Below are 25,688 nucleotides of genomic sequence, written 5' to 3' on the forward strand. Positions count from 1 at the left end.
CATCATCTATCATCCATAAATTCGAGAATCAAGGCAATCTTGGCAACTATAGAAACTAACAATAAATTCTTTTTGATCTCTGACATATGCTACACTTGTTCCATTTTGTTATAGTTAAAGAAGGAAATGGAGTCAGATGTTGCACACTCATCAAGTCAACTAAAGCCTTACAATATCTTACCATTGGAGGTGCCTGGATTTCGACATGCTGCTGAGGTCAGTCTTGGTTTTTCATGATGCTGTCATATTCTTAAACAGCTACTACATATATTACTTACTAGGAACATACTGTCTTCTCTTTTGTTTTTTTAACCTGGCCATTGAAGTTAAGGGTGACATAAAAAACATATCAGATATTCCATTGTACATGCCATTATATTTGTGAAAAAAGGACCATTGAGAAAGTACGTATAACAAACTCTAACCAGCAGCTAGGTGAAAGTGACTGTCCTGGAGCTTGATTACTCTGAAACTTCAACTTGCTGTTGAAACTGTGAATTTTAGGTAGAAGCTGCTTTACAGGAGCTTGATTTACGCAACTTCCCTCAGATAAGACTTAGTGATCAGGTTATACAGGAGCAAGCTTACTCTGGAGATAAGACTGATATATTTGCTGTTCTTGGATATACATTTGGATTCCAAGTAAGTACACAGAGGATCCAACCAGACACAGTTTAACATGTAAAAAGAATTTTTGAAACTACTGAATGCCTGGCTGTTATATTGATGTATGTCTTTTGCAGAAAGATAATGTGAGAAACCAGCGGGAGCACCTAGTCCTTCTTCTTGCAAACGCACAAGCACGGCTTGCACCTCCAACCACGGAATTGGTAATTGAAAACTATCTGAAGGACTATATCTTGTTGTCAGCATCCTGTGTGTTCTTACAAAGGTGGACTGGTGATATGAGTGTGTGAAATTCTAGTGTTTTGCATTATTCAAGGTTTAATGATTAGAGATTTAAACAGAAGCTGTGAAGAGTCTATTTGGTGGTCATTGCTTACTAAAAGGTAGGATCAGAGCTAGTTTTACAGGCGAAAATTGCTACACTGTTGTGGTTGCATTTGAAACACAGACTATTGATATGTGCTGTAACCGTGAGAGAAGACCAGATTTTCGTTTTTCCAAGATGAGAAATTCTATAAAGAATCACACTTAGTAGAGCAAAAATGTAGTGCCAGATTATGTGGGAAACCTTTTAAGTGAATGAAGGTGCCAACCTCCCAAGTATGCACGATGTTAGGCCTCATAATGCATACATAAATCAGGCATCCAACAATAGCGGTAGGCTTGCAATTTGCAAGACCAAATCTTTGCAATAATACTTCAACATGCTTTGTTTGACAGTAAGCGATACCCACATTAGACTGTCTGAATTGAATGTTGAAATAATGATACAATAGATCCAAATTTGACATGTCAAAAGCCAAATTTAATGGGGACTTCAAATCAATAATATGTGTCTTATTAGAACCAATGAGGAGTTTGTTGTCCACATAAATCACAACGATTGGAGGCACATTACCCTTATCTCTGACGTATAAGATGCTTTTAGTTGAACTATTTTGAAAACCATCTGTAATTAAGTTGGCTTGTATATTCTCATACCAACTCCAAGGTGCTTGATTCAGATCCTAGAATGCCTTTTTCAATTTTCACACTTTGTTTTCCAGTCTTTTCGAACCAATCCATGAGGCTGGCAATTATATATTTTCTTGTGCAAATCACCATTAAGAAATGGAATTTGAGTGTTCAACTGATGTATCTTCCAACCATTATGAGTTGCTAATGCACAAATGCTAGGAATTGTTATTGTAAGACAAGTGGGAGCAAAGGTCTCATCAAATTCCATGCCCTTGTATTGAGTGTAACCCTTGTCACAAGTCTAGTCTTTGAGCAGTCAACACTATCATTTGGCTTACATTTCAACTTATAAACCCACTTAGCACCACTAGTGTTTTGGACATTATATCATGCATCGTAACATCATTGTGAGAGATCCATTCTCTCTCTCTCTGCTACACCATGTTGTTGTGGTTTATACGATAGTGTATGTTGATATGTTATTCAATTTTTAACAAAAAATACATTGAACTCTTTACACATATACTCCCCCCTCAATTGGAACAAATGGTTTCCATTTTAGATCGTGATAGATTCTTAACTATGCATACAACACAAAAACACTTTAAACTTAGCTTTTGAAGGATATATCTAGTATGCATGGAGAAATGATGAATAAAATAAATGTCATGAAGTATGGGTAGTTGCTTAAAGATAACGTTTGCATTGAAACACAAACATAACTACTGTTGAATCATCTTTTGGAAAGAAAACACCTCGCATTGTACCTAATATGTAGCCCTCACTAATGTGTTTTGTGAATGCCTCAACAATAGATTCAAAGTATAGTGTTAGATTTTTGTAGACATAGCAGATTGGCAAAATTCAAATGTCTAAAACGTGCATACTAAACCTTTGCCTTTGAAACAATTGAGGAATCTACAACTGCCTGTGTGATCTTCCACCCTTTTACCATAGTTATTGAGCTTGTACAACCTATGACATAGTGAACTAAATCTAGTTATTGTATCACCATATAATAGATCATCAATAGTACATCTGTGATCCATAAACTTGATTTAGTAGTAATATTGTTAGAGTACTTCAAATTTGAATTCTCAATAGACATGCAAGAAGCACGTAAACAAGGAACATAACGTGCTCTAAATGCCCACTCTTTGCCATGTTCAACATTTGTAGATTTTGAATTAGGAGGGTATCTTTAACAACCATACTAGCTTGTGTCGTCTTAGTTTGTTTCACAGCCAATTTAGGACATCCAGTTTAGGATAGTCCTTAATGACATGATCTCTTGCCTTACAACACTAAATGCATGGCGTGTAGGGAAAGACCTCACCATGGGAAGGCCTCTTATCCTCAAATTTGCCAACTTAGAATCCAAACGAGCCTTCCTCTCTAAAAGGACAGCTCTAAAAGGGGAAAAAGTCTACCTGGAGGATGACCTCACACCCGCACAGGTGGCACACCGTAAAGAATGCATGCCACAGATCCTGGAGGCTCACAAAGTGGGAAAATGGGCAGTATACAGAGATGGTCGGGTCATCATCACAGATAAGCGCCAAGGATGGGGCGTGGCCTATGAGACCCACCTGAGTTTTGCAGTGTGGAACTGCAACGGAGCTATGAAGATAGATGCAGGATTATTCCAGGAGACCTTCACCGGCAAGGACATCGTCCTCTACACAGAAACCCACCAAAGCCCAGGCACCTACTTACCAGAAGTGAGGGGATATAGATGGGAGACGGCATGCCGCCCTAGAGCCCGAACAAAAGGAGGGACTCGAGGGTCCAGAGGGGTGGTTGTGTTGTACAGGGAGGAGCTACATCCCATGGTGCAAGTCATGCGGAAAGATGAGGAAGTCCGGTTCATGTGGATCCGGATACACACAGATCGCCCCCGAGACATATACATGGCGGTGTGCTATTTCCCACCGGCACACTCCCCATACGCACCACAGAAGGGCGAGTCACCATACCTACCACTGTACGAAGATATCATGCACTACTCCAGCTTGGGGGATGTCATGTTGGCTGGCGACTTCAACACACGCACAGCACAAAGGCAGACCCCCTTCTTCGAGAGCAAAGACCACATGTACAAAGAGATTGCACCGGAGGAGATAGGACTCAACCGGGCGTCACAGGACATAGCTGAGTGCACCGAATATGGCGAATACCTACTGGCGTTAGGGGGGGCACACGGATTGGCCATCCTCAACGGCCTCGACAGATGGCCCGGGTCGGATGCCCTCACATGCTTCCCACACAAGCACGCGGCCAACTGCATATCGGATGGGGGGCGCATGGAGCACCCACACAGAAACTGGGAGCAAGCACAGTGGACTATATCCTTGGCCCTCTATCACTTATCCTCGACGTCCAGTCCTTTAAAATATCACCTCGCCCACTCGCAGTGGCTGCCGACCATGCATACCTACAATTTGACATAACTTGCAGGTATGACCTAATCCCCCCAGCAAGCAACACCCCAAGATTCCCCAGGTACCACTTTACCAGGCTAACTGCGAGCGCATACTCCGACCACCTCTATTGGAGCCTGCAAGAAATGAACCCCCACGCACCCCTGGAGGAGGTCGCAGCACAGTTGGTGGGCACACTACACACCTCAGCTGCCGAATACTTCCCCCACACATCCCCCTCCCCCCACCCCACCCCACCCCCCCGAACAAGAATGTCCCACAGAATAGCTGGTACGACGCAGAGTGCAGGGAAACCCGGCTCCGTCTTCAACAGGACGAAGCACGGGGAGTACACACGCATAAATAGGTACGCTTGATCTTCCGTCGCCTAGTGCCACGGAAGAAACAAGCCTACCTCTCCAAAGTGGAACACGAATTCTACCAGCTATTCTTAGGACAGGATAGCAAAGAGGCATGGAAGGCGTTTCAGGAACCTCGAGCCCAAACGCCCATCACCTCCCCGGACACTTGGCACGCATATGCAACCTCACTATACCAAGTACCCAAGCAGCCCCAGCTACCCCGGCCCCCAGGGAGCAGACCCGGATCATCCACATTCTTCAGCACGGGGCGGGTTCGGGACGCCATTGACAAACTCCAAAATGGCCGTGCCCAAGACCACGAAGGCTTGGTAGCACAGCATTTGACCCATGCTAGAGACACATTGGCACCTCTCCTAGCACACATGTTCAAGAGAGCCCTATGCAAAGGCTTCCCAGCCAGTTGGTCAGCCAACACCATAATACCTATCCTGAAGGCTGGAGACCCCATGGTTCCCACGAACTACCGAACAGTCATGGTTGGCCATGTACTAGCCAAGCTCTATGGATCCATACTGGACCACGAGCTGAGCAAGTGGACAGAGCAACACCAACATCGAGCAGCAGGACAAGGAGGGTTTAGGAGGGGGTTCTGCACCCTTGACCATATCCTCACACTGAGAGCCATCATAGAGGAGGGTAGAGCACATGGAAGACGGGTGTACTGCTGCTTTGTGGACTTCCGCAAGGCCTTTGACACAGTCCCACGAGCGAGGCTCACGCATAGACTACAGGAACTGGAGGTACTAACCGAAATACGATGGGGGATACTGGCACTATACGAATCGGTAACGGGCCGAGTTCAGGCACCGGGTGCCCACTCTCGCCCACCCTATTTGGCCTCTACATTGATGAGATCTCAGAGTACATAGATAGATTGGGCGAGGAGGGATCGAGCCTGGGAGGGACACTGATACCTATCTTACTATATGCGGACGACATAGTCCTTATCTCCAGCACACCCGAAGGGCTGCAGCGCCGATTGGACGCACTACAGGCCTTCTGCCAAGACAAAGACCTAATTGTGAACCTGGGGAAAACCAAAGTCATGGTGTTCAACACGTTAACCCAATGGCTCCGATGGTCGGTACCCCCCTTCACATATGGTGGAGAAACCGTGGACGTGGTCCAAAGATACGTCTATCTGGGGATTACATTCTCTGGACCGAGATTTACCCTGAGAAAAGCCGCGGAAGATAGACTAACCCGAGGCTATGCAGCCCTCGGGTCAATGGAGAACCAATGTGCCCGCATACAGTTCCAGGAACCCCGGACAAAGCTCTGGCTTTTTGACACCTTGGTCACACTAGCCCTCCTGTACGGGGCTCCCATATGGGGGTCCAATCTCTACCACACGCGGAGAGCCCCACAGGATCAGCCACTGCCTAAGGAGGAGGCCACCTATGAGGGATGGGACCAGATGGAGAGACCCCTAATACTTATGATCTCACGGATGATCCGAAGCAAGCCCGCCGTACCACACGAGATCATCCGCGCAGAGCTGGGGGCATCGCCCCTTGTGGCTGAGGCCCTCTTCCAGACCGTGACCTTCTTGCGCCGAATATGGGACCTGCCCCGGCACCGGTACGCCAGACTCGCCCTGAAGTCATCCAAATAGCTAGCAACACAAGGGGACACTGAGTGCTGGTATGCCCGAACAGAGACCTGGCTACGGCTCCATGGCCTGCATATGGACCACCTCCCCCCACTACAATACAACCTAGATTGCCCACACCTGGAGCTCAGCCGAGAGGAGGTAAATCGCATCACCAGAATGGATATCATCCAGATAGACACCGCCAGGACATGGGTGACCCCCACATCGGAACCAGGAACCAAGAAGGCTTTCTACCGAGAACACTTCCTGTATATCTCCCCGGACGGCTTCATCACCCGCCCAAGCTACATGGACACACACCTGTCTCACGGGGTCAGAAGTGCCATCGGACAGATCCACACGTCCTCACACCAACTATGGGTCGAAACGGGCAGATACGGGGCCAACCCCCTCCCCCCAGAAGACCGAATCTATCAGCTCTGCCATCTCGAGCCAGAGACCGAGGAACACTATATCTGTAAATGCCCAGTGTACTACGAAATCCGGGGACGCTTCCACTGCCTATTCAGCGAAGGATTCGGACCACTCTCCAAGGTGATGGAATTCAAAGACCAGAGATGCCTGGGGCTCTTTCTACTGGAAATACGACGCCACAGAGACCACCTCCTACGAACCATGGAGCAAAGACAAGGAGCCACCAACCAACGCACACTCAACGACTTCTACCAAATACCAGCTACCCTCCCCACCACCGAGGCCCCACCAGCCCAACCGGCCTCCCGGCCCCTGGGGACCACCTTAGAAATAGCCACAGTGAGAGGTAAAGCCCGGCGACCATGCCCCGCCGGCCCCCCGTCCCGGCAGAAGACACTGATCGAAGATACAAGGGATACTACGCCGCCATCGGAGGGCCTTGCCCCGCCGCTTTAGCCTCTCCATGCTAGACCGACCCATGCGGGACATCTTAGGATGAACACCCCAGGAGCAGTTCCACACCGCACTGGGAGTACCTCTAGATTGTATCTAGTCCAGATATCATTTTGTACCTACTCAATTTAGTTCAACATAGCATAAATGTTAGCTTCACTGGGACTTTTGAAATCTCCCAGACATTTGTATGCAACATTTTGGTCTCATAGGCCAACTTGGCCTGTTGAAGACGTTAATATAACTTTCTTTCTTTCTTTCTCTCTCTCTCCATTTCAACAAGTGTTCTATATTCGCACATGCCTTATCACAATGGATAGCTCTTTGTGTGTGTGCTTTGTGATTCGCTTGGTGTACGTGGGTGTGTGTGTGTGCATGGTATATCATTACTAGTAACTCTATCTCTAATTGCATTTATGTTTCGTCATTCTCTCTTGATCTAACAATAGCTCCCCTTGCCCTTGCCCTTGCCCTTGCCATGCCTGGTCGGCCTGCGCCCTGGCCTCTCTCTCTCTCTCTCTCTCTCTCTCTCTCTCTCTCTCTCTCTCTCTCTCTCTCTCCCCCCTCCCCCCCTCGCCAACCTGTCCGTCTCCACCTCCTTGTTTGACTCGCCTTGCCTTGCCCGCCCTTGCCCCGACCCCCTGCCCTCGCCTTGTATCCCCGCCCAACGCTCCCTGTCCCTGACTTGTTCCCCTCCACTTGCTTGTCCACTTGCCTTGACCCCCATCTCTCTTTGATGTGTCCCCCTGCCTCTCTCTCTCTCTCTCTCTCTCTCTCTCTCTCTTTTTCTCTCACCTGCTCCCCCACATGTCCTCCACTTGCGCTTGTACTTGGACTTGTCCCGACTTGTCTGCCTTTCTCTCACCTTGCCCCTAGGCTTGCTCCCTATAGCTTCCGCTACCGCCCTCACTTGAACCCACCCCACCTTGACCTGCCCACCTCCACCTCCACCTATGCATGGACCCGCCCCACCTTGTGTCTCGACTTGCCTTAGCTCAGGCCCTCATAGGGCGCCTTGGTCTCTTGCCTTGACATCCATCCATCCATGTAACCACCCAAACTTGCAATAGAGATGAGCACAAATAGATGGCGAGTGTGGAAGCAAAGCTAGACACGCTAGAGAAAGCATTAAAAGCACTCATCAGCAATACAAAAAAAACCTTGGACAAGAGCATTAATCAAGTACAATGAGGCTTACTAGATAAAATTGCAAAACTCGAAAGTGAAGTCGAAGAATGGAGGAATGAGAAGGCAGCCATGCTTAAGATGGAAGAGCATCGGATCGGAAGAAGGAAAGATCCAAAAGAACACACTCACTGCCAGAAAGGAGGAAATCTTCAAAGTTGTGGATGTAAAGCTTAAGGCCATGCAACAAGGGTCGGTAGAGGTAGTCAAGAAGAACATAAAAAAGGAGATGGAAATAGACAACCAAAAGGAGATACACATTGTACATGCCACATTAGAAGAAGAGAGGATGAGACAAGCAAGATGACTAAACATACGGGTAAATGCCATACTCGATAAAGAGGGTTCATCGCCCAAGAAGGATGGTAAAACCTTGTGCATACGCCTCGGATACAAAGAGGAAGAAGCACTTCTCTTTATCCAAGCTTGGAGAGTTGGGAAGGACCGACAAAAGCGCACACTTATCTTAAGGTTTCAAGATGAGGTGGAGAGAATGACCTTCATGAGGAAGAAAGCTGTACTGCATGGACTCTAAAGGGATCCTATCTACCTTGACGATGACCTTACCAAGATGTGGGTGGAATATAGGCGTACAAACATGCCCAAAATAATACAATCTAGGAAGGAGGATAAGAAGGCAGCGTATAGAGATGGCCAAGCTATCATTGATGGCAAGGCAGTTGAATAGGGGCACGTGGCCTATGAGAGACACTTTAGAGAGATGGATGACAGTATGGAATTGTAACGGCTCACTATGGACGTACCCTGGGAGGATGGAGGAGGTGATGGAGGATCATGAGTTGATTTTGATCATAGAGACACACCAAAGTCTCGATAGGGATAGGCATGGGAGTCCAGATGCTGGAGTTGTAGGAGACATTTGGGCATCACTCGAGGATTGGGAGGAGTGGTGGTATAGATGAGGTAGGATCTACAAGATAGAGTCCACATCATGACACGAGATCCTCATGCATGATACATGTGGATCAGGGTAGAGATTTTCCACAGTTGGATGCTATATATTGCCCTCTGCTACTTCCCCCCTCACAGGTCGGGATAGGCCACATTGTCGTGCCGCTACACGCACACCGTGTAAAAAAATCTAGAGCGTGGCTTTCTTAGTGATTTAGAGAGCCAATGCCATTTTAGACATTAGTGTTAGTGTCCATGGTTCAAAAATATTAGATTTTTGGACACATTTTAGCCTATTTTTGATATTCTAGATATATTCTCTTGTAAAAGCCCATAAAACTGTAGACAACTTCTAGATTAGGATGACATGTAAAAGAAAGCATGTAGCTTTCAGCCAATTTGAAAGGATTTTATGTAGAAAGAGAGATTGATAAAATTGCGCGACACGCGATCGTTGTTTTCAAGCAGTGAACAACACTCCAAAGTGGGAGATGAAGGAGTGATTTGGCTGAATTCTGGGAGGTAGTCGTGGTATTTTACCCCCCTTTCGGAGCCAATGGAGGCATCAACTTGGCGACTTGAGCAGCATAGAGGAAGGTATTATTTTATACATGTTTTTGAGTTTTATCTTCTCATAATGTAGGAATAAATTGATAGGCTTCATCTCTGTTAGTATTCTTATATATTTTCTATTTCTTTTTGTGAGTATTCTTCTTCGTCTTTTATTCCTTCGAATCCCTTCTCTTCCGTGGGTTGATTTGGGGTTGATATCTTCAGCCATATTCAGAGAATTAGCTACAACAATGTTCTTTTAATTCATTTCTTACTCTACAGAATATATCTTGTCAAAATATACAAGTATTATACGCCCCTATGGCAAGGCAATGTTTGTAGATCATTCATAGATGCTTTGAGTTGAATTAAGAGGAGCTTTTTCTCGTATTTCTTGGTTGTGGTAACTTATCCTTATCAGGAACTCAAAATGAAGCTCTCTTGAAGCAAGTCTCTTTGCCTTACAAGCCTTGTAATTGACTCATAAGCTTTTGTCTCTAACAGTCTACATTAAATGTAATCATGCAAAGTTGATTCATGCTATGGCATCATGTATGAATGATGGGATGCAGAGTTGTTTATGATACATGACAGCATATTGTACTTGATTTTATAATATGTGATTGCTCTTACAGTCAAGAAAACAAGCTTGATTTGAGTTAGAACTTATGAGATAATACTTTTGTGATCTTTGCTAAGAACATGCAGTTGGAAGCTCTATTAACATCTTCAAGAACTTGGCTTGAAACCTTCAACCCTTCCCTTATCTCTACCATCTCTGGAGTCTAAGCTCTTGAGCCCCCATACATTCTTCACTCTCAAACCCCTGTGATTCACCGTGAAGTACCTCTTGACCTTTAAACATTCATTGTAATCTACTTATCTCTTGAAGACATATCTCTATCTATCTTGTCCAATTTTCTTGCCAAACCCCTGTGGTGACCTTTAACCCTACGCGCTACGACAACATGGGAGCCCTAGAAATAGGACGAGAGGGGGATGTGTCAGAAGTGGAGCAGCGGTGGAAGCATAAACATGTGCTGAAATAAATTGCTGAAACACAAGACAAAAAGAGAAAAGAAAAGAACACGATACAGATGAGAACTCAGATGTATGCATGGGAAATGGAATCCATATATCTGAACACGAGACAGTCGCATACAGCAGTGAGTCACTGGTTGCGTGGGCATTGGCACTGGCACTGGCTCCTCTCTCCACAGAGTCTGCAGATGGTGAAGATGATGATGATGTGACTGACTGAGGAGGAGCCACTGAGTATATATAGGCTGAAAAAGTGGGGAGCAATAATGCTGGTCGGACAGCATTAATACTGGCCGACTGGTGCATAAAAATGCCCCAATGACATAAAATGCCATACCAAAAAAATACCTAAAATACCTAATAAAAATGCCCAGCCCAGATCAAGCTCAGACTCACACATGAGCTGACAAATACTCTGCTAACACCCTCTCTCAGATCATGGGTGATTTGATACAATACAATAGTACAATGAAAAGGGATTAGAAACTATACAACATAGAACCACCAAGTAGAACCATGGATACCCAAGCAGTGGGTGATCAAGCCACCACCAAGGTGCCTCGGAGAGAACCTAATGTCGATGTCGATCGTACCAAACACCTGAAAATAGAGAAGATCATAGCATGTCTCTGTGTCCATCATCAATGTCTCGCAGTAGCATACAAGACCATCCTGTCAAAAATGCCCCTGAACATAGGTGACCATGGATTCCCCGCCTTTGGCCAGACCACCAAAGTGTCCCCTCATGTGAGCTCTAGACAAAAGCCTCCTGCCCTCTGTCAGAGAACCAGCTCGTCATGAACTTGGATGTCAATCCCAGCTCCAGGATTTGATTCCGCCAGACTGAAGTCGATGCGTCAGGGACGTCCCTCTCTGGAACCTGTGCACTTGTATAAAAGTATAGATGAGGCGCGGCTGCCCCATCTGAACACCCGCTCACACTCCCTCTCTGGCACAAGAGAGTCGTGAGGGATGACCTCATCACCACCACTAGAAAGCAGCCGAGGAAGGGGCCACCAAGTCCTTCCCGCGATCCGAAGAAGAGGAGCCCTTCCGCACCTTGGACTTCACCTTGGTCGGAGGATCGGAGTCGGAGTCTAATGAAGGAGAGGACTCATCGGTAGAGTCAGCATCCCGCTTCGTCTTCTGCTCCTTCTTCCTGGAAGCCGCTAACTTCTTGCAGTCCTTCCGCAAATGTCCCTTCTTGCCACAGTGGTAACACTGGGCCTTCGACTTCTTCTTCCCGTCACCCCTCTCTGAAGCTACATAAGCCTCACCTCCATAATGTGCCGGAAGCTGCCCCTGTAATCTCAAGGATGTCTCATGCTCAAGAAGCATCGAGGTCATATGTAACGTAACATCAGTGGAAGTGCACGGAGGAGCCATATGGAGAGGATAAGAAGAGAAGTAGAGAAGAGATGGAATTTAGAGAGGAAACACAGCCAAAACACAAGCACAGACTACCGAAAAAGAGAGTTCACATGCAATATAACCCAAAATCTGATCAATAGAAGACAAAATCTGCTGCAGAAAGTCAAAAAATCAGTGAAAAACTGCCAAAAACAGAGAAAACGGCCTGAAGGAACAGCCACCCAGCCACGAGAGATGCTGAATCAGCAAAACGCAGGCTGTAAACTTGAGAAAACAGGTAGTAAACTGTCGCTAGCAGCTGTAGATGAAAAACGCAGGCAGCAGAGGGTGCGTAGGCAGCAGAGGGTGCGGAGGCAGTAGGCGATGGCAAAACTGCAAAAAACGCAGGCTGAAAACAGCCCCAAAACAGGGCGCCTGGCTGCAACAGCAGTCGTCTGATCAGCAGGGGTACAAAACAGTCCTGAAATCAGCAAGAAAACACAGCAGAAACACAAATCTTGAAAACTGATACCATGTCAGAAGTGGAGCAGCGGTGGAAGCATAAACATGTGCTGAAATAAATTGCTGAAACACAAGACAAAAAGAGAAAAGAAAAGAACACGATACAGATGAGAACTCAGATGTATGCATGGGAAATGGAATCCATATATCTGAACACGAGACAGTCGCATATAACAGTGAGTCACTGGCTGCGTGGGCACTGGCACTGGCACTGGCACTGACTCCTCTCTCCACAGAGTCTGCAGATGGTGAAGATGATGATGATGTGACTGACTGAGGAGGAGCCACTGAGTATATATAGGCTGAAAAAGTGGGGAGCAATAATGCTGGTCGGACAGCATTAATACTGGCCGACTGGTGCATAAAAATGCCCCAATGACATAAAATGCCATACCAAAAAAATACCTAAAATACCTAATAAAAATGCCCAGCCCAGATCAAGCTCAGACTCACACATGAGCTGACAAATACTCTGCGAACAGGATGGAGGAGGAGAGTCCCCTTTCATAGACTTATCCGATGAGAATGTACACTATTCAAGATAGGGAGAGATTCTCCTGGTAGGAGATTTGCTAGGATGTAGAGCAGAAAATTGACACATATGATTTTAAGGATCGAGGGAGGGTTCAGGTGATGGAGATAGAGGATGCCGGCACATGTAGGATATTTGCTGATACTTGAGGAGAGAGTACTTGCTATGGCTAGTATCTAGTAGAGCTAGTCTTGTGATACCATCTTGTCATTTACAACGGGATGACGAAATGGCTTGGATGGAGAGTATAGATATGAGCTATCATATATATGACGGGCTCATGTAGTTTCATCATCATGCCCCCCTAGGGACACTCACCTCCCAACTCACCTTCATCCTCCACTCAGCTGCTCTCCAAAGCTTTCTGCACTTCATACACACTAGCACATCCACCCGATTGGGCACCGTTCCTCAAAATAGATGGCACGATGATGAGTGCCGAGAGTTGTATAGGCATCTTCGAATTCAGAAAGGATTAGGGACCATTAGAGAGAGAGAAGCCCACAGGCAGATGAAGACCTTGACTCGTCGTAAACAGTGAGCATATGAGGAGGCATAGTATTGGGATCTATACCATTTATTCATGAGCAGAGATGTAGCCACAGCATGGTGCAGATTGCGGGAGCCTTGCTGCCCCACACCTATCAGTGACTCGGAGATATGGCACTCCAATGCAGGGGGACTATATGATATTCCACACCAGCTATTGATTTCCCATCCACTGCCCTACCACATCGACCTTCTTCACATATGATATGGTGAGGAGAACTATCGAGTGTCTGTAGCATGGACGATTGATGAATCACATAGGCATATAGGGTGAGCACTTCATTTATGCAGTGGACATTTTGGCTCCTCTCCTTGCCTTTATGTGCAATAGGGCTCTAGTAGAGGGCTTCCTAGAGGAGTGGACCATGCATAACATTGTGTCCATCCACAAGTTTGGAGACCCCTTAGATCTAGGTAACTATAGAACCATCATAGTGGGCCACACATTGGCAAAAACATATGGAGTACAGAAAAATGTGATGCAGACTGTAGATTGTAGCTGATCTCAATGTCTGCACATGATCTTAGCTATGATGCGATCCCTAACTGGTGCATTGATATGCCTAGTAGTGAGTCTTTGGTGTCTCGGGATAATGGCTCTGATTTGACTATGGTGCGGCGTAGACGGGGTCGTCTTGCTATGAAATAACAAATACTTTAAAATACTAAAAACATTAGGGATTCGATACAATGTGGAACGGATATGAGGATCAATATCATCCCAATATACTTGTCATGGGTCTATCCACCATGACTAAGCAGAAACCTCAATGTAGAGTTGCTCCATGGTGTGCTAGTATCATCTATATCCCCCGTTGTTGCCTTGATTGGGGATGTTTACCGGTTGGAAACATAGTATGGAGGAGTTTTACAAACGAGGGAAACAGGAGGAGGAGCTTTAGATTTTAGCATTCGATATTTAGACACTTTAATGTATCAATGCACATAACACCACTTACTCAAATTTTACACAAGACTCCAAGCCTTCATCTCACATGGACTTGCTTCATCTTGTCTCCATCTCTTATATATCAAAAGAATTGTGATAAGTTTAGGGTTTCAGGTGTTTGTGCCACTATTTAGTAGTTACAAGTTGCTAGCAAGATTGGAGAGTTAGTATCACTTTCTTAGTGATGAAAATCTGTGTGATTGCTTTTATCCTCTCACTATAGATAGCATTAATGAAGAGAGATAAGCATGCAAACACATGCAATAAAAGTGTAATTTGAAGGCTAGAAATGAAGATTGAGAACTAAAACACATTGCTTATCACCCAAAGACTGAAACATGGAAGGGGGGCAGGGGGGATGGATGTTCAAGGCCTCTCCCCCTAAACAAAAAATTATTTTCATAGACCTAGTAAAGGAAAAACAATGGTGAATCCCAAAACATGTCTGAAATGGTGTTTCCAAAAAAGAGGTTCTGTTTTGAGATACTATGCTTGGGAAGATTACCCAAAAGTGGCACATTGCAGTTGCAACATTCTCATTTATTTAATTTCTATGTTGGATTGGACTTTGGCACAATTGGCGTACTAGAAATGCTTTTATCTTCAACTGTGCCTCTATTATTCATGTTCTTGTTGGTCACATTAGAGGGTTTATTGTTGTGGCATGTAGCTTCTATGATATCAATAAGGGTTGTTATTAGGATGTGGCATGACTTCAAGCACTGCTTGTGTGTGATGGTGCAGTATATTCTTAGTATTCCAGGCCTTCAACAAGTTTTCTATTTCCTGCCGTCACATTTTTGGCTTTTTTGTGTCATATTTTCTATTGTGAATATGGCTTTTGCATGTTGGCAGATGACCTCTTGTAGATCCTATTATTGTTTCATTTTAGCAACCTTTATGAAAAAAAGAATCACATATTACAGAGGAAAAGAGAGACTAGAAAAGGGTTGTAAACTTTTGGAGATGGGCAAAAGAGGATGTAAAACCCTTGCACATTGATGATTGAATTAGCCACAAGGAGGTAGTACCATCGGGCTGTATTGCCCTTTAGGGTCATGCTAAAGAACATCATGTGGTAAGCTTGCTCATTTACTTGGCAATTGAATGCTAGCTTCTGAAAATCCTTTATATGTAACTCTACACTCTCATTTGGATCTTCATTGAACATGGGCAATGGGTACCCTAAAGGGAGAAAGGCCATTGTACCTGTTGGAATTTGGACCACTTGCACATATGTCAAAGATGGCCATTGCATTATCATAGAAAGTATAGAGATAGAATTTGAAATGACTAAAGTAGTAGGTGGAGGGAACCCATCACTACGATTGGTCCTTAGAGGGGTGAATTGCCTAGATACAAGTGCTAGGGGTAAACCTTCACTTTTATGTGCACTAGGATTGTTTTTACTATGAGGGACTATAAGACCCATTAGGGGAGGTTTGGACTCAAGTTTGGGCCTTTTATTTTTAGAGAGAGAAAGCATCTCAACCAATAGGAGAAGAGCTACCGTTACTGTAAAATAGGGTATTTCCAATTTTGAAGTCTTTTATCTTATTTTTATAGATTTTTGAAAATAAGCATTTTAATGTATTTTTGGAGCATAAATTCTTGGAGGCACAAGAAACAAGAGGTACTATTGGCACAATTAAAGATAGTAGATGGTGACATCTCTTGTCAATCCCACACAACCTTGCAGTATCCTGGTCAGTTTCTTGAAATTCTTGAATAATACACCCAAACATTTTCCCTCCACTATAGTATCCCTCCCTTTTTTCCAAAAAACTCAAATAGTTTAGCAAAGTGTGTGTTATCCCTTCATTTTTGCACAAGCTTTTCTATTATATTCTCTCTTTTCACTCAATGTCTTCTTCTGCTTCATCTTCTATGTCAATGGAAGCCTCACGTCCTCAGCATCCCTCCTCTTCTATCATAGCAATCACATTCTACTACAATTTTGACCTTGACAATAATAGGTTAATTCCTACTACCCTCTCTATTGATAGTTGAGGTATGTTGCAAACAAGGAAGAGAAGACGATGTGGAAATGAATTCATTGACACCTACAAGGGGCAAGTCAAGGGATTTTAAAGTCAAAGGATCGGGGAAAAAAATCAAGCAGATGCTTATACGACATGTGTATATGCACTCATAATTGTGTTTGCAAAAGTGGCCTATTGACGTGCCATGCCATAGACCAAACTGTAAGTTCTAAAAATTTAAATCGGCTTGAAACCGAGTTTTTATGTTTCAGGAATTTACTGCAGTCTGTTTAGGGTTGTAGATATATATCCATCAAACCTTGAAGATTGGCGACCTATCAAAAGCATAATTGGAATCTTTGATGCCATTCATGGCTCTATTGGCGAGCAGTTGTACAAAGCAACCTCTAGCAGGTCATTGGCCAAGGATGGGGTTTTTTTAAATGACAAATTTTACAATGTACCATTAAGCACAACATGATTTCGATCTCTCCACCCTCTTCCACTCCTAGCATTGGATAGTGCAGAGGGGCCAATCTTGGAAGTAGAAACATGTGAATCTTATAGATTAAAGATTTATGCAGAGATTCAAAGATATCTACGGCCTAATGTAGCTAGCAAACAGGTGAAGATCATAATTTTCATGCCATTACATGTTTTCGCCACCTTCAACAGCTCATGTTTGTAGTGGTTTATTTTAAAGGTAACATTGCCATATTGATGAATGTATAGTTATGGGGGAACATTATTAGAAGCCATGACTGTCTGTGTAGAATATACCTGCACAAGGTTAGGAGGGCAATTGCTATGTAAGGGTGAAAGACACATGTGAACATGCAGGCTAAAACCAATTAATTAATGGGCTTAGGCCATTTAATGTGTGTGAACAATGCTAAAGCCAAGTAATATGATGATGTGGCAGGCATGAATTGAACTTAATAAGGTATAATCAGATTGATAAAATAGGTTGTGCCAAGGTTGGGAGGTGAATTAGTAGCTAACATCTAGGTTTGGACACTATTCTTTGCTTATTGTAACAGTGAATGAGCAAGCTTAATAGTCCTTCTGTCATTGTTGTCAGATTAGTAAATGCAGGAATCAGTGCTGTAGGAAAGCAACAATCCAGCAGCCATATCATTATTCTTGGGATGGTGTCATTCCTGGGCAGATCAATCTTTATTCCTTTTGGTGTATTTGTCAGCACTTTCGGGTACCTAGAGGGTATCATGATATTTGGATGGCCATATAGGACAGACTTATGAGCTACTATCCTTTGCCTACATTACAGCTTTTGTCTCCTTGGCATGATCCGATGTTTGTGATTCCTCATGATTTCGAGAAAAGGTCAGCCAATCACATATATCATCAGCTGGTAGAGGCCAAGAGATGGGTCACGGATAAGGCAAATAAAGTATCACATATTCAGGATAGCAGAAAGAAGTGGCAGGACAGATTCATCCAACTCTCGAAATCTAAGTTTCCGTATCAAGGAAAAGTGCTACTTATTGGGGCTCTTACTACTGGGAATGTGCTGCGTGCTCGTAAGATCTTTGTGTGATGAGACAGTGCTTCATCTTTTTGTCTCTTTCCCTATTGCAAGACAGATTTGGAGTTTTGTTTTCCATGTGTGGTCCTCGTTGACTTAGCACCAGATATCAGCTCGTTCGTGGATTATGGGGAAGATGATCTCCATGACCTCTTTGAGTTCAGATTATTCCAGCCTTTTCCATTTCCTTAGATGGACAGCCTTGTGGCATATTTGGTGTACTCGGAATGCGTTCATTTTTGATTCAGTACCTGGCATTCATGGTCATGTTGCCCGAATTCGGGGTTTAGTGTTGTGGCAAATCACCTCTATAGTGTTTGCTGACCTGGTTCTTCCTGACATTGCTGTTCCTTGGGTGGATACTGTTCGCTCCACACCAGTTGCACTTTCAGTGTGACATTTCTGTGTTAAGAGTTAGTGTAGACTTTCCTTCATGTCTGTTATTTTCAATATTGACAAGATGGTCTGATGTAAACATTTACTACTTAATTTAATTATTTTAGAGAGAGAGAGAGAGAGTATATTAACGTCTATAAAAGGCCAATGTGGCCTATGAGACCAAAGCAGTACATACAATGATGGTGTGTTTCTCATCTAGAACGAGAAAAAAGATGAAAAACATGCCTATAAGACTGAAAAGGAAATGAAATAGTGTCCCATAAAAGGGAAACATGTCAGTGATTTGAAAGTGAGAGTAGAGAAAGGAAAACTCTCCATCAATGATATGTCTGTTCTCTAGGGAGGTGTATCTCTGCATAGCTGAGGCGTCTTGGCATCTGTCTCTTGTGGCGCTCAATGATGGCTTTAATTTGTCTGTGGTGTGGATGTCTAGGCCTTCGTCCGGGTGGACGTGGGCGCCTAGACCGGCTAAGTGCCACTGCTCTATCCAAAGGGACACCTACAGAAGATGAGGTCCAATGATGATGTACTCCTGTAGGCTGTGTGGCAGTAGTAGTGGTATTTGCCATACTGTGTCGTGTATCCATGAAAAAGTCAGTGACTGCTCTCTGTCTATGTGAGCCGAGCTGTGGGGGCCTCTTACTCCGTAGAATTGTTGCTCTGCGCCTCTGGAGCTCCAAGAGGAAAAATCCCAAGCATCTCTGATCCTCATACTGCATGATCCGTCTCAGGGGTCCAAAACCCTCTCGAAACAGACAGTGGTATCTACCTCGTATGTCGTAATATACAGTGCATCGGCAGATGTAGTGTTCCTCTGTCTCTGGCTCTCTGTCGCATAGTGGGCATATGCGTTCTTCTGTCTGTATACCCTCCCATTTGCCTGTCTCAATCCTCAGGTGGTGGGATGAGGTGTGGATCTGACCAATAACTGTGCGTAGTCCATGAGGCAGCTGTGTGTCCATGTAATTGGGTCGGGTGATGAAACCATCCTCAGATACTTGGAGGAAGTGGGTCTGGTAGTGTGCCATCCTCGTGCCATGGGGCGAGGGGGGTCGGATCCAGGTCTTCTCCGTATCTAACTTCAGTATGTCTGCTGTGATCACATGGTTTAGCTCTGATCGGCTTAGGTCAAGTGTAGGGCAATCCAGGCTATAGTCAAAGGGGGGTAGTCTGTCAATCTACAGACCATGTAGACGCATCCATGTACTCATCTGAGCATACCAACAGTGTCTGTCACCGTCTGCTGCTAGTTGTCTAGAAGAGGCCAGGGCTAGCCGCGGGTATCTATCTTGGGGGAGCTCCCATAGTCTATGTATGAAAGTCACTGCTTGAACCAAGGCCTTAGCCACCATGGGTGATGCCCCCAACTCAGCTTTGATAATCTCATGTGGGGTCGAGCTCTTCGCTCGTATCATGTGTGAGATCATCATGACCAGTGGTCTTTCCATATGCTCCCATCCATCATAGTATTCCTTCTCTGGTCCATCCTGGTCTCCCAAAGGCTGTCTCCTCGTGTGAAACAGACTCAGACCCCAAATAGCTGCCCCGTATAGGAGTGTGGGTGTAACCAAGGTGTCAAAAAGCCACAGTTTGGTGCGCGGCTCATGAAATTGTATGTGAGCACATTGCCTCTCCAATGCCCCTAAGGCTGCATATGCTTTTGCTTTTTGAGACATAGACTTAAAGGCCAACCTTGGGGAAAACTAAAGTTATGGTATTTAACACTTCAGCTCTTGTCACCCAAGCAGCTGAAGTGTTAAATACCATAACTTTAGTTTTCCCAAGGTTCACCTTAAGATCTCTATGTCTGCAAAAAGCTGATAATGCATCCAAGTGTCTATTTAGTCCCTCAGGTGAGTCAGATATAAGTACAATATCATCGGCATAAAGCAGTAATGGTATCAGCACTCCAGCTAGGCTGGCTCCGGCCCCACCCGTCCTATCCACATATTCTGAAATTTCATCTATATACAGCCCAAAAGGTGTCGGTGAAAGTGGACAGCCTTGTTTCACCCCAATGGTGCTATTGACTGTATCTGAGATGCCCTCAGGTGTTCGTACTCTGCCTGTCACAGTCTCATATAGAGCATAGATACTCCACTGTATCTCTACGGGCACATCAATGTTTTGCATTCTTTTCATGAGTCTAGCACGTGGCACTGTGTCAAAGGCCTTGCGAAAGTCCACAAAACAGCAATAGATCTTGTTCTTGAATGCCTTGCCTTCTTCAATGATTGCCCTCAACGTAAAGATATGGTCTAGAGTAGTATATCCCCTCCTGAAGCCAGCCTGGCCTTTTGACCTTAGGCCATGCATCTCGGCCCATTCACTCAACGCTTGTTCCACGATAGAGCCATATATCTTGGCCAGCATGTGTCCAATCATGATAGTTCGGTAGTTACTAGGTAGCGCGGGGTCTCCACTCTTAAAGAGCGGCACAATAATATGGTTTGACCAACAGGTTGGAAATCCCTCACAAACTGCCCTATTAAAGATGTGAGCCAGCGTTGGTGCCAGAATATCATAGGCATGCGTGAAGTGTTCAGCCACTAAACCCTCATGGTCTTGGGCTCTTCCATTTTTCAGTTTCCATATGGCATTCCTCACTTTTTTTTCTGTGAAAAATCTGCAATTTGCTGGTCTTGAGGTTGAGGGGAGTGGCATAGGCTCTTGGCCAGGGATATCATAGAGTGTGCAAGCATATCCATGCCAATCATCCGGTCTAGTAATTTGTAGGGGTGGCTGGCTCTCATGCATCTTTTTCCATGCTCTCTTGCTGTCCTGCCCCAAGAACATGGAATACATTTCTGTTTCTAGTCTGCTCAGGTATTCCTGCTTCTTTTTGCGTACCAACCGTCTGAAGAGTGTTCGAGCATGCTTATGGGTGCATATACCAAGTGCCAGCTCTCGCTGAAAACGTGCTCGTGTCTCTCTGCACTCATCATCATACCAGCCATTCTGTGGAGCATTACCTCGTGGAGGTTTATCTGACGGTGTAGTGTGTGGGAAAGCGTATGCTGCTGAAGTGTGTATTATCTCGGCCGACTGTCCTGTAAACTCATCCAGAGAGGCCTGTGTGTCTAGCTCCCTCAATGCATCTCGCACAGTAATGCTGAATATGTGTGAGGTTGCTTCCACAAAATCATAGCGTGGTAATTTTGGTATATGTGACTGTGCTTCATGTATATGCCCATATTGCATTGTGAAAGCTAGAATAGCATGGTCTGCTACTAATCCAATTGGTCTGTCTGAGATTTCAAAACTTTTTATGTCAGGTAGCAAGTTGGGTGATCCAATCAAATAGTCCACTGTGCTTGACTCCTTCTTGTTATTCCAACATGTGAAGCCATTAGATCTTGGCCACTGTGGTAGCCCGTTAAGGATGGCCAAACCATGTGCACTTCCCAGTGCCAGTAGGTGTGTTCCATATTCTGTTATCTCTCTATCTTGGGCTGATCTAACTAATCCCACTTCATCTAATGCAATATCTCTGAACATCTCATCACTAGTGTCAAAGAAAGCAGATTGGTTGTTTCCTGTGCGTGCATTAAAGTCTCCTGCTAGTAGAACATCCCCAATTCTCATGTATCCCATTATGTCCTCATATAGTGGTGTATACGGGGATGCCTCTTTAGGGGCAAACTTAGAGTATGCAGGGGGAAAATAGCATATGGCAATATACATGTCGCAAGTTCTGCTTGTATGTAACCTGATCCACATGTATCTTACCTCTACATCTCTATGTACCACTTGGACTGTATCTCGGAGCTCTTCTCTAAATAGAATTGCCACACCTCCTGATCCCCTCGTCCCTCCAAGCCGTCTAGGCTGAGGGCGATATACACTTTCCCATCTATATCCATATACATCAGGTAAACGGCTGTCTTTACATTGATGTGTCTCAGTATACATAGCAATGTCTATACCTTTGAAAGTATCCTCAAAATAACCTACATCTGTCTTAAGGGAGCCATTGCAATTCCACAGTGTGAACTTCAGGGTCTCATAGGCCGCGCACCGTCATGCCGTCCTTTTCTCTGTGATGATGACTCTTCCATCTTTGTATATAGCCCATTTACCTGCTTTTCGTGCCTCTAGAACACGTGGCATATTTTCCCTCCTGTGGGCTAACTGGGCTGGGGTGAGGTCTTCATCTAGGTAGATCTTTTCTCCTTTGAGAGCAATCCTCTTAGAGAGGAAGGCTCTCTTCTTTTCCAGGTCTCCAAACTTCAAGATGAGGACTTTTGTTTTTGTGTCAGCCTTCCCGACTCGCCAAGCCCCAATGATGGGTACATTTGTAGCTCCAATTTTGGTGGCAAGAGCTGTAGCATCTTCAATTGGGGAGCTTTTCTCGTCTAGTCCAACCACTCTTACGTGGAGTGCGCGTACCCGCCTTTTTGCCTCTTCTTCCAAGGTGGCATTCATGACTTCCACTTTGTTGCCATGCATTCCTTTGTTCTTTTTTGCCACATCTATCCATTCTGCATTTTCTTTGACGGTATTCTCAACATTCTCCATTTTCTTTTGGGTGCCTTCCACCACACTTGCATAGGTGTGCATGTTCTTTTTTAAAACATCCATTTCTTTTTGTAGTTCCGGTGTGGTTTGTGGTTTCTTTTGTGTGTCCAGTTTCTTTTTGCATTCGTCTAGTTCTTCTTGTAGATTAGAGATCAATGAGTCTTTCTCTGCCATGCGTGCATCCAAAGTTTGTTGCATCTCCTTTTTTAGTTCTTCCATCATTTCAGCTCGAACCTGCTCTTGTATGTCCTTTTCCATTTCCTTCCTCATGGTACGTATTTCAGCATGGAGTATGGTCAACATCTCCTCATATAGTGTTTCATTAATTTTGCGGGATGTCTTCCCATATCTACTCGACCCTGGAGAGACATTCCAATCTCGGGTTTTACGCCCATAGGTTTTGTATCTCGTGTTCTTTGGCGGTGTATGAAACATTGTCTCCATGGTTGGTTTTGTGATTCCTTCATTATCAGTTTCTTCCATCGTAATTATAGTATGCGCTATAGCATAAAACTGTTTACAGTCTGGGTAGAGTAGTAAACCAGTGACATAAATTATCACTCTAGCATGAACTAGAGACAGTATATCATAGACTGTCAATGTGACTGCATCATAAGATATGACTGTAACATGAAATGTTAATGTGCGTCAGTCTGAGATCACGTACGTTTCCAGTCCACACAGCATGCAAGGTTCACATCAGTCTGAGTACATCTGCAATCTCAGTTCATTCACAGCGTCTGCATTCATGTCAGTCTAAGAGAGTGTCTGCAATCTGGGAGAGTGTATGCATACGTCATTGCTGCCACAATACATTCACAGTGTCTGCATTCATGTCAGTTTGCATTCATGTCAGTCTGAGAGAGTGTCTGCAATCTGAGAGTGTCTGCATTCGTCACTGCTGCCACAGTACATTCACAGTGCCTGCATTTATGTCAGTCTGAGAGAGTAAGTGCAATCTGAGAGTGTCTGCATTCGTCACTGCTGCCACAGTACATTCACCCAGGACACAGCAGACAAGCCAGCATTCATGTCATTCTAAGTACATTCGTGTCCTGCAGAACAGTGGTTGTCTCCCTGTGCAGAGACGTGACCTTGCAGAGCAGCTCCTTCGGGTTAGCACTCACGACAGTCCCGCTAGACTATTGTCACTACCTGTCACGTTAGAGCATACCCGTCACGTTAGAGCATCACACAGCAGCCATCACGTCAGCATCACACGTCACGCCAGGCACACGTCCTTCATGTCAGCATCACACAGAAACCGTCACACCCGAGAGAGAGAGAGAGAGAGAGAGAGAGAGAGAGAGAGAGAGAGAGAGAGAGAGAGAGAGAGAGAGAGAGAGAGAGAGAGAGAGAGAGAGAGAGAGAGAGAGAGAGAGAGAGAGAGAGAGAGAGAGAGAGAGAGAGAGAGAGAGAGAGAGAGAGAGAGAGAGAGAGAGAGAGAGAGGGGGGAGGGAGGGAGGCAGGGAGGGAGGGGGAGAGATGATGCTTGAGGAAGAGGGGATTCCCAGGAGGATGCGTCGCTTGCGCCTTGCCGTCGTTGCTTGCAGGCGTGTCGCCTGCATCTGGAGGCTCTTCGACTGCGTGCCCTGCCCTGCTGTCGCCCGCCTGACTTGCGGGTTTTGCTCCTGCTCGTCGCCTGATCCCTGCCCTGAAGCGCTTCTGCCGTTGATTGTTCGGCCCTGCCGTCGTCTGCCAACCCTCCTTCTCAGCGTTCTGGCCTTTGTCACTGCCCGTTGGCCCTGCATTTCGCCCTTCTACACCTGCACTGTTAGGGTTGCGCCCTGCCCCACGCATTATCTACACTCCCTCGGGATAGGCCACGGCTGAGGCCAACAGGTAACAAACATGTTCCATTGGCTGTGCTTGCCGAATAAGCTTCTGGACAGCGCCTCTGTACAGGGGGGAGAGAGAGAGAGAGAGAGAGAGAGAGAGAGAGAGAGAGAGAGAGAGAGAGAGAGAGAGAGAGAGAGAGAGAGAGAGAGAGAGAGAGAGAGAGAGAGAGAGAGAGAGAGAGAGAGAGAGAGAGAGAGAGAGAGAGAGAGAGAGAGAGGGAGGGAGAGCGCGTGTGAGAAAGAGAGAGGGAGAGCGGCGTGCGTTTGTTTCTACCACCTGTAAGCTCCTGGCTCTGCATCTGACCTGCACAAGTGGTGATTCAACATGGCTGGTATGGATATGGCTTTTATCGACCAAGCGGTGGCAGCCCTTGGTCCGGATTTTGATACAGAGGAACCAGAGGATATGGTTCCTTGCACAGGGGAGATGCCCCCTGGTCCTGATTTCCAGCCTGCGGGCAAACACACCAAGCATGCTTCGGAAGCGACAATGGATCATCAGGAACGTTCTTATGCTCAGGTTGCTTTTGATTCTGTGGATTCTCAGGATGTTGAATGGGAGCATTTGCTAGAATTTGCCAACACTCTGCTTGGCGATTATGTCCAACATAATTATGAAGCTTTTTCTGACTCTAGAACTGAAGATGTGCTGGAAGCCACGGTGGACCCGAAAAATGTCTTGCGCTCATTTTCGGTGTTTTATGACCGTGCTGTTATACTCTTCTTTACTGACAGGATCCCAGTGCTTTTCCATATTCGCCAGTGGCTGCACAATCTACTACAAGGGGAGTGTGTTGAGGAGATTTTTGTTGGGCCCCGAGGCTTCTATGAAGTGCTGTTGAAATCTGAGCAGCATCGTGCTGATAAATTGCCATTGTTCTTTGATCGCCGTTTGGTCCATGTTGTGCCATGCGCCCAATAGCAGATTTTCAGCGCCTGCTTCA

The 25,688-nt window shown here is 45.3% G+C and overlaps 1 protein-coding gene and 1 pseudogene across 1 annotated transcript in view; both read left to right on the top strand.

The window, feature by feature from the left end:
• LOC148028937 (callose synthase 9-like) overlaps positions 1-25,688 on the top strand; it is a 213,448-nt gene that overhangs the window by 48,618 nt on the left and 139,142 nt on the right. The window contains exons 5-7 of the mRNA XM_087687703.1: positions 115-216; positions 505-642; positions 744-830. Of these exons, the coding sequence (XP_087543829.1) occupies positions 115-216; positions 505-642; positions 744-830 (327 nt within the window). The remainder of the gene's footprint in view (positions 1-114; positions 217-504; positions 643-743; positions 831-25,688) is intronic.
• LOC148028939 (uncharacterized) lies at positions 13,475-14,015 on the top strand (annotated as a pseudogene).

This window comes from Lygodium microphyllum, chromosome 11 (genome assembly GCF_053477565.2).
Source record: "Lygodium microphyllum isolate KBCC chromosome 11, Lygodium_microphyllum_v1.1.10, whole genome shotgun sequence".
In the NCBI taxonomy this organism is placed as follows: domain Eukaryota; kingdom Viridiplantae; phylum Streptophyta; class Polypodiopsida; order Schizaeales; family Lygodiaceae; genus Lygodium; species Lygodium microphyllum.